Genomic DNA, 13,855 nt, shown 5'->3' on the forward strand with positions numbered 1-13,855 from the left:
TGTTAGCTAATTGTTTTAGCTGCATGTTAAATCCTTGAAGGAGATACAGTTTTTAATGGAATCCAGTAGCTTTTACCTCACCTGAAGAGATATATCTTCTCTTCTCGACGGTTGTTTTAACAAAAAGCATTAGAAAAAACTGAATGGTAAAGCCTACGATTCCCCAAGGTCGCCCTAAATGAATTGGGTGATACCTTTAATTTATGTTTGGAATCGTTAAGGCGTCAACTCGTTGTATCATAGTTCTCCTGAGACGGAGACCATGTGGGCAGGGAATATAAAGCAGGGATTCAACTTCAACCTGGGAATTGAACGACACCAATGAAGCTGCTCACCAAAATTTTCAGCATAACTAAACGGCGAAAAAAGTGAGAGCGAAAAAAAAGAGAAGGATCAGTACTCTTCCCCAAAGTAGGCCAGCCGCCACTAAGTAAAAGAGAACAGCATCGTCAGAATATAGAAATAGCACAAGTAATGTGTATATATATAAGAAATTCACATTCATATAATGATCACTACAGCAAGCGCAGCGATGGGTATAATGCGGTTCCTTCTGTTTATTGCCCTCTATTCATCAGGAAAGTGAAAAACGAACTTCGAAAAAGGTGAGTGTATAAATTTCTATCCCATCATCCTTCAGCATCAAAACTAAGACGTGATTCATGCTCTAGTTGCAAATTTTCGAAAAATAACATGAATTTTTTGTTCTTTCGGAACGCAAACACGCATTGTTCTTGGCGTTGTTTTGTTGAGTATTTTAAGCGCTTTGAAACACGATGTCCCTCTTCTTGTCTTCACCATATCAACATCTACATGTTTCCCCGACTCATCTAGCTTTTGTCAAATGCTTTCGAACGCAAAAAAACTGATTTTGCTCAACGGACATATCTAAGGACGTCGATTGGATTCGGTTAAGATATCCGATCAAGTTCCAAAAAAGTCTGACATGAAGAAAAATCCAACTAAGAATTGAGATTGAATCCGGATTTAAGAAATGAGATCCAATCATATTAAATTTTTAACTTAGAACCCAAACGAATTCAAACATATTCAGTTTCAAATAAATATGCTTTAATACCATGCATTCTAACAGCTGGCTTTTAATATATTAAGATGCTTGCCAAATCTGTTTTGTATTTAGAACTCAAATAAAGTAAACAAATATTCACATATTCATATTTGACATATATATATATATATATATATATATATATATATATATATATATATATATATATTGTTAACTAATTGTTGTAGCTGCACGTTAAATTCTTGAAGAAGATACAGTTTTAAAAGGAATCCGGTAGCTTTTGCGTCGTGGGGGCGCAATTATTGTATTTTTTTTGTTTGTTTTCATTTTCTTAAGAAGGCAACTAAAATAACAAGTATATCAATCAGGAAAAATATAATTTAAAAAGTATATTTAACGCATGTTAATAGTCTTTTATACACATACATATGCTAGTAATGCAAGTCAACAACAAGTTAAATCCAGGATCACAAAATCTTATGCATCAAATCTAAGCAACTAGCTGCATAGAGTGTCCATAAAAATGCTAAAAACTTCAATTTATTTTAACTTCATATTACAATTTTGTAATTAGCAAATATTATTTGAAACTGCATACACTAAGATTTGCTTTCCAAACTTGTTAATTACTTCGGTGAATAATTTTGCGAAACTATGAAATACTTTTTTTACTCCACTAATGTCATAGGACTTCAGAATAAAACTATGCTTGAAAGTATAAGTAGGTGCTCATGTCATAGGACTTCAGAATAAAACTATGCTTGAAAGTATAAGTAGGTGCTCATGGTGAGGGTTGTAACACTCAACCCAGAGGTGAGAAAGAGTGAACTATATTGGCTTTTAACCATGGTTTTGACAAACTTCACATTGATATCTCCTCACTTGATCCCAAAGCTTAAGAGCCCAAACAAGCGGCGGCGAATTAACGACGTTGATCTCTACAAGTTTTAAGCCTTGGGACCTAGTGGGTATAATCGCTCTCTCTATCTCTCTTTCTCTCTCTCCAAATGATGTGTAGTGCACCAGTCGGGTCGGGTGGCATGTCGTAGCAACTTTCTTAGTTCACTTTTGAGATTATTGTTCTCTTTTATTCATGTACATAATAACACACAAACACACATACACATACACATTCGTGAACTTAATTTTAAGTATCATTGACATTGTTTTTCATAAATCCAATAGATGCAAAATGCAGAGATCTAGAAGATTCCCTCAAATGATATCAACATCCGGTATCTAAATTTGGCTTTATGAGGTTTTACAAAGTAACAATCATAGCCATTTCATCTCCTCTATGATCATAATTTTATCCAGACATTGAATTTTACTTATCACTTGTTTCACATTTTTTGATTCATTGTTCATATTTTGACTTCCATCATGAATTGATGTGTGTGTATATATATATATAAAGAGAGAGAGAGCCGATAAAATGAGAATGTATATCAAAATTTGGGAACAAAAAGTTTAGGGACAAGAAATTGGTAATATATATATATATATATATATATATATATATATATATATATATATATATATATATATATATATATATATATAGAGAGAGAGAGAGAGAGAGAGAGAGAGAGAGATTAGTAAAAACCAGACCTATTGATTTTTTGTTCAAAAACTATTTTGAATAAAATATAAGCATCTTAATATATTTATAAAGACTATTTTGTTGTAAAACGTGTTTTGATTAAAGTTGTTTTAATGAAAAATGTTGATTTTTTTATTGTCATGCCATGGGGGTCATTCATGTTTTCTTATTATAAAGACACCATTAAAGTCTAACAAATGACGTCTTATTGGTACGGTGAAAGAAAAATGTCTTAATTCACTGTCTGAGTTGTTGGTAAGTTGGCATGCTAGAGAGAATGGTGACCTTCGTTTGAGAGAGAAAGACTTGCAACCAATGTGGCAAATTAAATCCATCTCAATCTATTCACTAAAATCGAATTGGAAGAAAATTGATTTGATTTATTTCTAAATGTTTCACACAGTTTTTTTTTTTCAAAGTTTATTTCATTTTAGGTTATTCTTAAATAGTTTTCCAGTTTTTTTTAACATGAATATAGTAATTTTTTCCCCATCATCTACAATTCAATTGAATCGGCTGCACAATTGATGTCAATTTTCTTATTTTATAGCTAGACCTCCAACCTTTCAATGAATATTTTAATTTTTGGCTGTTGGCATTAGCGTTATAGTAACGTTATTAACAATTTGTTGTGACGATATGTAACAATTTGGCCATCCACAACAATCTGTCATATGACAACATTGACTTTCTTGTTTTTTAGGTCACCTAATTACACATATAAATATTTGAAAAATAATATATGTTGGGAATTTTTGTTGCACAATATTAATTCATACATTTTTTATCTTTGTTTTTCTCTCAACCATTCAATGGTTACAATGATTCCAACTACCCTCATGAGTGAGTTAAATGACTCTGAATAGCAATAATAATGTGTGTATATATATTAAACAATGAAATTAACAATAGAATTGTTTACAAGTAATGATAATAGTTTAATGATTAACAAATCATAAGAAAAAAAAATTGGGTTGTAGGTGCAGAAAAAAGTTCTAGCCAACTCATATACGTCTCTGTAACGAAGGAATGAGAAGAAATATCTTTCATGGTCTTTTTATTTTTTATTTTTAACTTTGTCTTTATGAAAAGTTTTTTTTTTCGTGTAAACTAAGAATATTTTAATCATTAATCATATTGACACATTAAAATTCATACACCAATATGCGAATATGGTGCATCCAAAAAATAAAAGAGAGAAGCAGCATTGTAAAATAATAAAGTAATCCGACCCTTTTTAAAATTTTGGATTATTAATAAAAAAACTTAAAATTAAATTAAATATTTTTTTTTGCCTGCATAAAGTGAGGAGATCCAATAGGCAGGGCAGCTAATGAAACTAAAATAGGCATGACCATCCTTGAGATTTCATTTCCAATTGAGAAATAAGGCTAGGCATTGGGCGAGGTCGGGCCGACCTGATTGAGTAATTGTTGAGCTCATTGCTCGACACAAGTGGGTACTTGACCAAACTTAGTAGAAAAGAAATAAAGAGATTGTCAGCCCAGCAGTTGGACTGAGGCTCCACCCATTAACTTTTCAAACCTTGCCAGACTCAATTATTTTTGACCCATTAAACCCCGGACCCAGTCAGTTTTAGGTTGGATACCCAACTACCCATCAGGTGGAGGACCCATGCCCAACCTTAGTTGAGAGGCATATCACATGGGCTCTAAGAGGTGTTTGCACTCTAACTGTAAAGGGGCAACTGATTTTTTTCTTTTTTAAATTGTTGAGAGAGAGAGAGAAAGCTGAAAAGAATTTCATTAAACCAGACACATCCAAAGATTAATCGATGTGCAAACAAAACAACTTACAGTGAGAATTAAAACAAACATGGATCTTTTTTGGCACATTAGCAGGGGCCGAGGGAGGTGTGGGCAGTTGCCCACTCTGAACCAAAAAAAAATATTAATTTTGTATTGATATTTTTTTAGTATTTTTATTACTTACATCTGAAGCCCCTAAAAATTTTAACTTTTATATTTGGTGCCCTTTAGCTAAAATTTTCTGGTTCTGGCCTGTGCATCCTTTCCTGTTGAGGATTATGTCATCAATCGTATGTATTGCTCAATAATTTAGGTTACATATTTCGTCCGTAGTAAGAAGAGTGCACCGACAACTCAAACGAGAGCCTTTTGTGGAAACATTGGCAAGACATTAAACGAAGTCGACATCTTTGTCAGTAGTTTTGGTTTGGATCAGTGGCCAAGCAAAAAAAAATTATGAAAAAACACTTATTTACAAATTTTCATATTCAAAAGAACGCTCATATATACATAACAAAACAAATATTTAAACATGAAGAACCTATGCATAAGTATCCAACAGTTATATAAACTAGTTCCAAGTTTTTGGCATCAGGAGCGGAGCCAGGATTTTCTTCAGGGGCGGACCGAGATCTGGGTAGAGCCAAATTGAATTCAAATGCAAAAAATACATGACGCAATTAAAAAATTATATTTTTTTCAATGTAATTTTTTTTTCATTAGCTAGGGTGAGGCCATGGCCTAGGCGGCCCCCCCTCCCCTGTTTGGCATCCCTTGCTACCAGGGATGAAACAAATTCAGATCCAAGAGACATATAGAAAAATCAAAATTGGTGATTGGATCCATTTCACGTATCATAAGCATAAGGTCAATATTCAAGTCCAACAGGGTAAACCATAGGTCTATTCTTATCAATATGGTTGATAAAAGCACCAACTAAAAGAAATCATAAAGTAGCCGCGACCGCAGATACAACAATGTATTTCACATTCGAAATTTATAGATTTTAATCCAACCTCAAACCAAAAGTATGGTTTGATCTGAAATTTCATTTCATACCCAACTTCTTTCTCTAATCGAGCATCCTGATACAACCCAAGTACTTGATCAGATCTTCTCCTTCATGCAAAATAAAAAGAGTTTTGGATCGGATTCATGTATTAGGTCTGATCCACGGACAACACGCGCTCCCCCAATATACGTCCATGGGATGGATATTCCACATAAAAGATCTTATCATATTAAAAAAAGCACCAAATCCAGACCGCATTTAACAAATCAATACTTTATACTCTCAACTTTAGGGAAGAGGACGTTAAAAGTGTTGGATCCATTTAAAAATTGCAAGTCTGCGTTACGAAAACAAAGACTAGAAATTTAAAATGTGCTTGGCTCTGAGTCGAGTCGAGCTCTATGATGTAAGCTTGAATTAGACTCGGTAAATTGAGTCTGAGCTCGAGTTCGACTATGTAAATATCGTGTCACTTGATCCGCATGTTTTTTTTTAATTAAAAAAACTCAAAAAGGTGATAATTCATACAAAAATTACTGATATGCCCTTCGAAATTAACAAACTGGAAAGACATGAACCAAGTCGAGTTTAAATGAGTCGAGCTTACACGGGTGAGTTCAAGAGGAGCCCGAGTTGACTCGACTTGTTCGACATCCCTTAGAAAGACCCATTAACCAAATCATTCAGAAGGCCCTTGATTACCTCACTTGAGATCCATGTGTTTGAGATGCCAAATTTAGAGTATATTCTGGCATCTTTCAAATATAGAATTTCAAATCCTTGTTACAAAGCAATTATCTAAATCTGTGAAGTTAAGATTAAGAAGCATAGGTCACAACTTTTATGTAAAACCTGACTTTAAGAGAGAGTCAATTGTCGTTCAAAATTGTGTCGAATAATTTTTTAGTCTTAAACTATAAGATCAACTTAAGCACAACTTGAGAAGAAACAAATTTTTAATCAAATTGGAGACATTTACTAATGTCCCATGCATTATAAAAGCAGGAGACAAACACTTATAACCGCATATTTTTTTCTTTCCTTTGGCGTCTCAAAGGAGTTGGCGTAGAGCGGAAGTCCCATTGTCATGAGAACAGTCTATGATTAGATTCTCATGGTTGTCGCTTTTTCTCCACGCGCAAAAGCCATAACGCTATAAACGCGGAGAGATTTTTTCTCCCATAGATTCCAACTTTGCTTGAAAAATATTAAATATTTAACTGAAAAGATCTTAGAGGTTAAGTGAAACTAAAATAAAAGGGACACCACCAACAAAAGGGAGCGTTGGCGCAACCGTAGGCAGCCGGTTCTCATTTCGAATCCTCGCAACATCAACCCTTTGTACTTTAAATGATAGACCACCGACTTCAGTAAAAACAATCAAAAGCAGGTGATAAGGAGTTGAGTTTTCTTTTAAACCTTAAAAACCTCACTTACTCAATAAAAGCGTAGATAAAATGATAAAAATGACATTTTAGTGATGATAAAAGTGACGATAAATAATCTATTTGGAGCTTAAAGTTCAAACAATGACAACTTAAACTAAGATGCCAAAACAATATTCACGTTTTTTTCCAAAAAAACCGAACATTTTTAACTTTTATTAACGTTAATATCACTTTTTTTAAAGGCACGTCCTATGCGTGGCTCAAGTCTCACTCTCCCTCAAACTTTGCTTCAATCTTTGATAAACTTAAAGTGAAAAACACTCAGGTCTGGACCCATAAGAAAGTGACGGTTTCGACCTCTGATCGAATCCCAAGGGCGAATTTTTTTTTTTCTTCGCGCCTGGAGTCAAATTTGACTCGAGCCGCCAGGCGGTCGTCACTAATGTTGGGAAAAATCTGCCAGCCTGTGCCAATTCAAATTACATCAATGCGAAGTGATTCGATTATTCATCCGATACAACAGCAATTTATTTTTTCATCTATAAATTATTTTATTTGAGATATTTCTTCCTTTTTTTACTATTTTTAGCCGAAACCCCAATTGATTCAGCTCAGTCGCAGTGGCCGATTCGGTCCAAATTCGGACTTCAACAACATCGGTTCCCACTGAGATGAGTTACAGAAAGAATGAGTTGGCGTGGAAAGGCAATCGCACTAAATACAGCCGCCCCTGGTAGTTATCTTGTTGTTCGTCTCCTTCTGGAAGGGTTTCCTGCGCGTCGGGGCACGCATGATTTGAAAAAAAATTCTGAGGCCCAGTTCATGCTTTATTTTATTTGGCATTCAGTCCAAGTCTCTTGTCTGTCTTTTCGGGACAAGTTAACGCCAGCGCCAAATCCGCTTCGTCCTCCTTTTGTGATTGGCGTTTGCTCATCATTCCGGTGCTAACATCTCGAGAGAAGGGGAGGGGGAGGGATCTTTACCTTTGTTTTCTCTGAATTGGGGTTCTCTCGCTTTCATCCTCTCGGAATTGCGGTTCTCTCGCTTTGTTCCTCTCTGAATTGGGATTGCTCTGTTGCAGGGTAAGATTTTGATGCTTCTCTCCCCTTCCTTTTCTCTAATGCGTCTCTACATGTGTGATGAATGGGTTGTTGTTTGGGTTTCATGGGTTTCATTCTGATGGGATTTCAAGTGGTTGTCTACTTTTTCTCTGGGTCCCTTTGTTCTTTCTTTCTTTCGTTCCTGGCATTGGTATGCTGGAAATCTTGGTTGTACATGTTGCCTTCTTGGTTTAATTGTGTCATTCTTCTCTTTTGTGTTAATGAATTTCTTAGTTGGGTTGTTATCGTTGTGACCCATTTGTTTGCGCAAATACTTGAGTTGAACTTTTATGTACTCCAGCAGTGGGTAATCGAGTTTCATGGCCCGTCGTTTGAAATTTTGGACTCTGGAGATTTGTGGTATGGATTATTTCCGTCGGCGCTGTAGCTTACACTTCTTTCCGTCGGAGATTTGTGGTATGGATTATTTTCGTCGGCGCTGTAGCTTACACTTCTTTGCGTCCTACATGCCTGTTAGTGCTTTTCTTCTTATGCTTATTCTATCGCATCCAAGTGTAAATCTGAAATTAGCTTTGTGTAAAGATTTACATTAAAAAGAATCCCAGGTCTTCCCAGATCTGCCTACAGAAACCATTAGGTCGGCTTCAGTGCTGCAAAAGGAATTAACTTTTCCTTTTCCATCATTTAGAGTTTCTGGTTCATGAGAGAACAGAGCGCCAGTGGCAATTTAACCATATGCGGTAATTATTATCTTATTTAGATAAGATATAGTCCTCGAGAACAGAAGCAATGACAATTTAAACATGAACGACCAGACGAGGGTAGTTTGCCTTGAAAGAGAGCTATAGACAGGCCCCCTAACGTATATTCTGTTTTTGACTTTTTTCCCCTTTTCCCTTTGGTGGTTGTGCTTATCTGTATCTCCGAGCTCCATGCATATCTTGAACATTCTTCTAGTCATGTCACTTGGCAGTTAAACTATGGTAAGTTTCTTCTTATAACCATAGACGAGTATAAAGTTTCAGAAATGAGATTACCTGGTTGAACATTATCTTTTGTTTGAAAGCAATCGGCAGTAATCTCTTTGCTTTGTCACATGGCAGGTAAACATGCCAGAGATTCAACTGGGTTGCCACACAATCAAATCCCATGGAATTAAAGTGGCAAGGTTGCATAAGCATGATTGGATAATACTTGTACTTCTTATGGTTCTGGAGCTTATATTGGCGGTAGTTATATCCCCATTTTACCGGTTTGTTGGGAAGGATATGATGACAGACTTGAAATACCCAATGAAGGACAATACAGTGCCATTTTGGGCTGTTCCAGTATGTTTGCCTTCTTGCAACTTGCAAGCACGATGACTTTTCCATGCAAATTTTATCTCCCATATTAACTTATTTTGTACAATATTTTTGTTTCCATTAATTTATTCTTTTCAGGTAATTGGAATTTTGGTACCATTTATCATCTTCTTTGTAATCTATCTAATCAGAAAAGATGTGTATGATTTTCACCATGGTGTATTAGGTAATTTTTTTCACTTCACTCGCATAACAGACTAGGTGATTGTCTTTTGTCACTTTTTTGATTCTTGCATCAGAAAGACAAATAATTTTCATGATATCCAGTTTGCTAAAAAAGACTGGCCTTAACAATAGCGTCTTGCATGGTTAAACAGGAATTCTGTACTCCGTACTGATAACGGCGGTTATTACTGATGCTATAAAAGATGCTGTTGGTCGACCTCGGCCTGACTTTTTCTGGCGGTGCTTCCCAGATGGGAAGGATGTAGGTTTTCATCTTTCCATCTGTAGATTTTGCTCCGATTCGTTTTTTATGCATTATTCCAGCTTATTCATTTTGCAAATAGATTTATGTAACATGTACCTGCAAATAATTGTGGGAGTATGATCCTTTCAGGTGTATGATACAGTCACAGGCGGTGTTATTTGTCATGGAATCAAAAGTGTTATTAAAGAAGGGCACAAGAGCTTCCCTAGCGGCCATACTTCTTGTAACATTTCCTTCCTTTCCTCAGATATCTCCTGCTTCTCTTTTTTTCTTATTTATGTCAATCAAGTGTTGCTACTTGTTTCCAACATGGTTATAATGTGTAGAGCAACTTCTATCCTGATTGAACCCTCATCTTGCTTCTTCTAGATCTTGCCACATTTAAGTATTAGTAAAAGAATCAAGTGGAATACTTGGGAAGTCAAGTTAAGGATGAACTCATAGGATAAGGAAAATCTGACAAATAGTATGATGGTTACCTTTTTCGTCCCGGATGTAAGGGGTGGGACGAAATTTCTGGAAATATGTTTCCAGAAATCGTCCGAACAGTAACAATTTTGATGCATGTTTGTTGCGCAGGGATCAGATTTGAAATTTTGAAGGATTTTCCTACAGCTACATGAAATGTGCCCCGAATGTCTAGTTACAGGATTTCCATCTTTTTGTAAACGGAACACATTGAAATGTTTCCTTCAGATATTTTGGAAACTACATATATTTAAAGCACAGTACATTTCTGAGATTTAGAGGAAGATGTTCCATAAGACCCTCTCGATATGTCTTTTACTACAGTATTTGAATATATATCTAGAGTTTTAGGTTAGAAGTCCTAGCGGGCATAAATTTTTGAGGAGGAGTTGTCTTAATTCTGCACAGGAAAATCATGTATTTCTTACTGCAACATTTGGTAGGTGTTTTCCAAATTAAATCCTATAGTTGCAGCTTCTGGAAGCCTTTGCGATGTTGTTTTTATTCCACCAGATGATGATGATCTTGCTATGCATGTATAGATGGTTAGTTCTAGGTCATTCAATAAGATGCTAACGATAACTGAATATTTGATAATATTTGCAGGGTCATTCGCGGGGTTAGGCTTCCTTTCACTATATCTATCCGGAAAACTTAAAGCCTTCGATCAGAAAGGTCATATAGCAAAGCTTTGCATTGTCTTCCTGCCATTACTGCTTGCAGCCCTTGTTGGAACTTCTCGAGTAGATGACTATTGGCATCATTGGCAGGATGTGTTCGCTGGTGGCCTACTAGGTTTGTGTACTATATGCATTGCCAATAAATTGAAAATTCCTGAGTTAGAAGTGAAATATTTGTTCTTGTTTGCTACTAAGTTATCCACTCTCTTCCACAGGTTTGACAGTCGCTACATTTTGTTATCTGCAGTTCTTCCCAGCTCCGTATCATCCAGAGGGTACGTCTTACCTCTGCTTTTCTTGTGGCATTCTTATTACCTTTAATTTTCTTTTTTCCAAAAGCATTGTATGATGATTTGCCATTGCTCTCTCTCTCTCTCTCTCTCTCTCTCTCTCTCTCTCTCTCTCTCTCTCTCTCTCGATCGCTTGCTCGCTCTCTCTCTCTCTCCACCCCTCCAACACACACACACACACAGCACTTACATATACGAGAGTAACAGGAAAGTATCTTCCAGAGGGTTGTTTTGATTAACATGCGTCCCTCTTTCACTTGTAAATGCAATGTATAAAGAGCTTTATTTTCATATTGCAGGTTGGGGACCATATGCTTATTTCCGGATGTTGGAAGAACGCAACGCCCAAGGACAATCGAACTCTGATCAACTCCATTTACAATTCAGACATGTTCAGGCTGATTCTGCAAGGCAGGAGGAAATAGAACAATATAGCCTGCATGATGGTAACCCAAGCCTTGATATGGAAGCTGGTAGGAGGTGAAACGTTGTTGTTTTAAAGTTTCTTTTCTCATCCTTTCCCCCTGTACCAGTATTAGATTCCTGTGTATTCAAGCACAAACTCATATTCAAATCTGTCTAGTGCAATTTTTTCAGAGTCCAGTTATTTGTCCGATTACAGTTTCTCATCACAGATTTATTTTCCTGAGCATATCACTGGCCGGTGATGTAAATAAATACCCCAAGATATGCCCTTCAGGGTTTAAAACAGAAAAAGGATGTATCGCAGAAATGAGTGCAAAATTGAGTCTATGATGTAACATGCAATCTGTGCCTATACTTGTACCCTGTATGACAATCAATCCATGTTATTTTTTATTATATCAGCAACTTCTGTGGCATAGCTTTCGAGTAACGCAATTAAATAATAAGGAAAAATTAATAGTCCCTCCCTAATTTGAGCATAGCTGCTAGAAATCGTGGCTAGGTCTGAGAAGCGACACAAGGAACAATAGGCTAAGGACTGCAACATGAGTCTATGATGTGAGAAGCAATATATAACCATAGTTGTATCCTGACACTAGTTCACAATTAAGCTGTGTTATTTTCATAATATGAACAACACCTACGGCACGGCTTTAGAATGACGCATAATATGAACAACGCATATAGCATAGCTTTTAGAATAATGCAATTAAATAATGAAATAGTTGTCTCTAATGGGATTAATCCAATCGTTTGGGGTGGGAGTTGGTAGGGGCCAGTTCTTGTTTCGAATCTTTGGAACATCAATTAAATTTTTAAGCTGCAAACAAGGGATTACTGACATACAAGTTGAAGTGTGATACAAAGAGTAGTAGAAGTTTTGACTCTCAAACCGTAGGATAAAATAATCTTCCTGCTCACTAATAAAGAACAATTAATGAAAAGTAGTGTTTGCTGTGGCCAAATAATAAAGAACAATTAATGAGAAGTCGTGTTTGCTGTGGCCAACTTAGTTGTGTTGCTTTTGGAGGTAGACTTGGTCCACTTGGATTATAAGCAATAATGCTTTCTGTCGATGGGAGGTTTATGATTTTTAAGTCTTGCTTTGAATATCCGGCACTGCCATTATAAAAGTATTTTGGGGTCCAGAAATGTCACACACATGAATTCTCTCTCTAGGGTGCCATTTTTCACGTCCATTACTCTTTGGAAGCGTCTTATTTAACGAAATTATCTGTTTATATCTACTGAAAATAAAAGCATGTTCTACATTAATGTACCTTCTCCACTTGTCAAAGAAGTTTGAAGACGTCAAGAAAGCAATTTGATTATGCTAAAGTAAACATGAACTTTTTTAGCATATTAGGGACTCATTTCTCGGTTCCGGATTATGTCATCAATTGTATGTATTGCTCAATAATTTAGATTATAAATTTCGTCCATAATAAGAGTGTAGCGACAACTCAAACGAGAGGTTCTTATTGTGGAAACATTATAAATAACCCGCTCTTCAAAGAAGCTAGGAAGTTGGCATCTTTGACACAATAATTTTCAATATATATATATATATATATATATATAATTATTTATTTATTTATATTTATATTTATTTATTTGAATCAGTGTCAGAGCAAGAAAAAATATTTGGAAAGACATTCACAAACTTAATATCCAAAAAGGGCATTCATTTACATAAGAGAGCAAATAATTGAACATGAGAAACCCGATGTTGATGTAAAAGTAGGACGAGTTGTTACATATTTAACCAGTTATATGAACTAGTTTCAAGCAGGGGCGGAGCAAAACGGGGGGCTCTTATGGACCCTGGCCCACTTCAATTTTTTTTTTAAATTACATGTAAATTTAAAAAAAAATATTTTTCCTATATAAAAAATTTGAAAAATGATATTTCGACGCATGTCAAAATTTAGAAATTTTAATTTGGCCCCCTCATGAAAAATTGCTGGCTCCGCCCCTAATTCAAAGTTTTTAGCATTTCTTACTACCAAGTAAAGAGTTCTATGAAAAATGATCTGAAATTTCATTTCACTTTGGCTAATCAGGCCTCATGATCTGAAATAAAAACAGTTTTGGATCGAATTCACGTACTGGCTCTGATCCGTGGACAACACTCGCTCTGCCAATATACGTTCATGGGATGGATAATTCCACCTAAAATTGGGTGGTCTGGATCGTACTTAATAAATCAATGCTTTATACTTTCAACTTTAGGAAAGATCACGCAACAATAGCAAAAAGAGTTGGATCCATTAAAAATTTCAAGTCAGCCTTACGAAAACATAGACTAGAAATGTACAACGACCGAGCCAAGCT

The 13,855-nt window shown here is 35.7% G+C and overlaps 1 protein-coding gene across 1 annotated transcript; it reads left to right on the forward strand.

Moving 5' to 3' along the window:
* The first annotated feature begins 7,500 nt into the window (after positions 1-7,500).
* LOC116248588 (lipid phosphate phosphatase 2-like) lies at positions 7,501-11,917 on the forward strand. The gene is made up of 8 exons (XM_031621469.2): positions 7,501-7,884; positions 8,967-9,191; positions 9,306-9,393; positions 9,545-9,654; positions 9,787-9,880; positions 10,732-10,920; positions 11,021-11,080; positions 11,395-11,917. Exons 2-8 carry the CDS (start codon positions 8,973-8,975, stop codon positions 11,577-11,579), a joined length of 945 nt encoding a protein of 314 aa, XP_031477329.1. The 5' UTR covers positions 7,501-7,884; positions 8,967-8,972; the 3' UTR covers positions 11,580-11,917.
* The last annotated feature ends 1,938 nt before the right edge of the window (positions 11,918-13,855 follow it).

The sequence above is a fragment of the Nymphaea colorata genome, chromosome 2 (genome assembly GCF_008831285.2).
Source record: "Nymphaea colorata isolate Beijing-Zhang1983 chromosome 2, ASM883128v2, whole genome shotgun sequence".
NCBI classification, from domain to species: domain Eukaryota; kingdom Viridiplantae; phylum Streptophyta; class Magnoliopsida; order Nymphaeales; family Nymphaeaceae; genus Nymphaea; species Nymphaea colorata.

Coding starts and splice junctions, on each gene's coding strand:
- LOC116248588 (XM_031621469.2), top strand. CDS start 8,973: ATGCCAGAGATTCAACTGGGTTGCCACACAATCAAATCCCATGGAATT. Junction 9,192..9,305: donor TGCCATTTTGGGCTGTTCCA/GTATGTTTGCCT, acceptor TATTCTTTTCAG/GTAATTGGAATTTTGGTACC. Junction 10,921..11,020: donor GTTCGCTGGTGGCCTACTAG/GTTTGTGTACTA, acceptor TCTCTTCCACAG/GTTTGACAGTCGCTACATTT.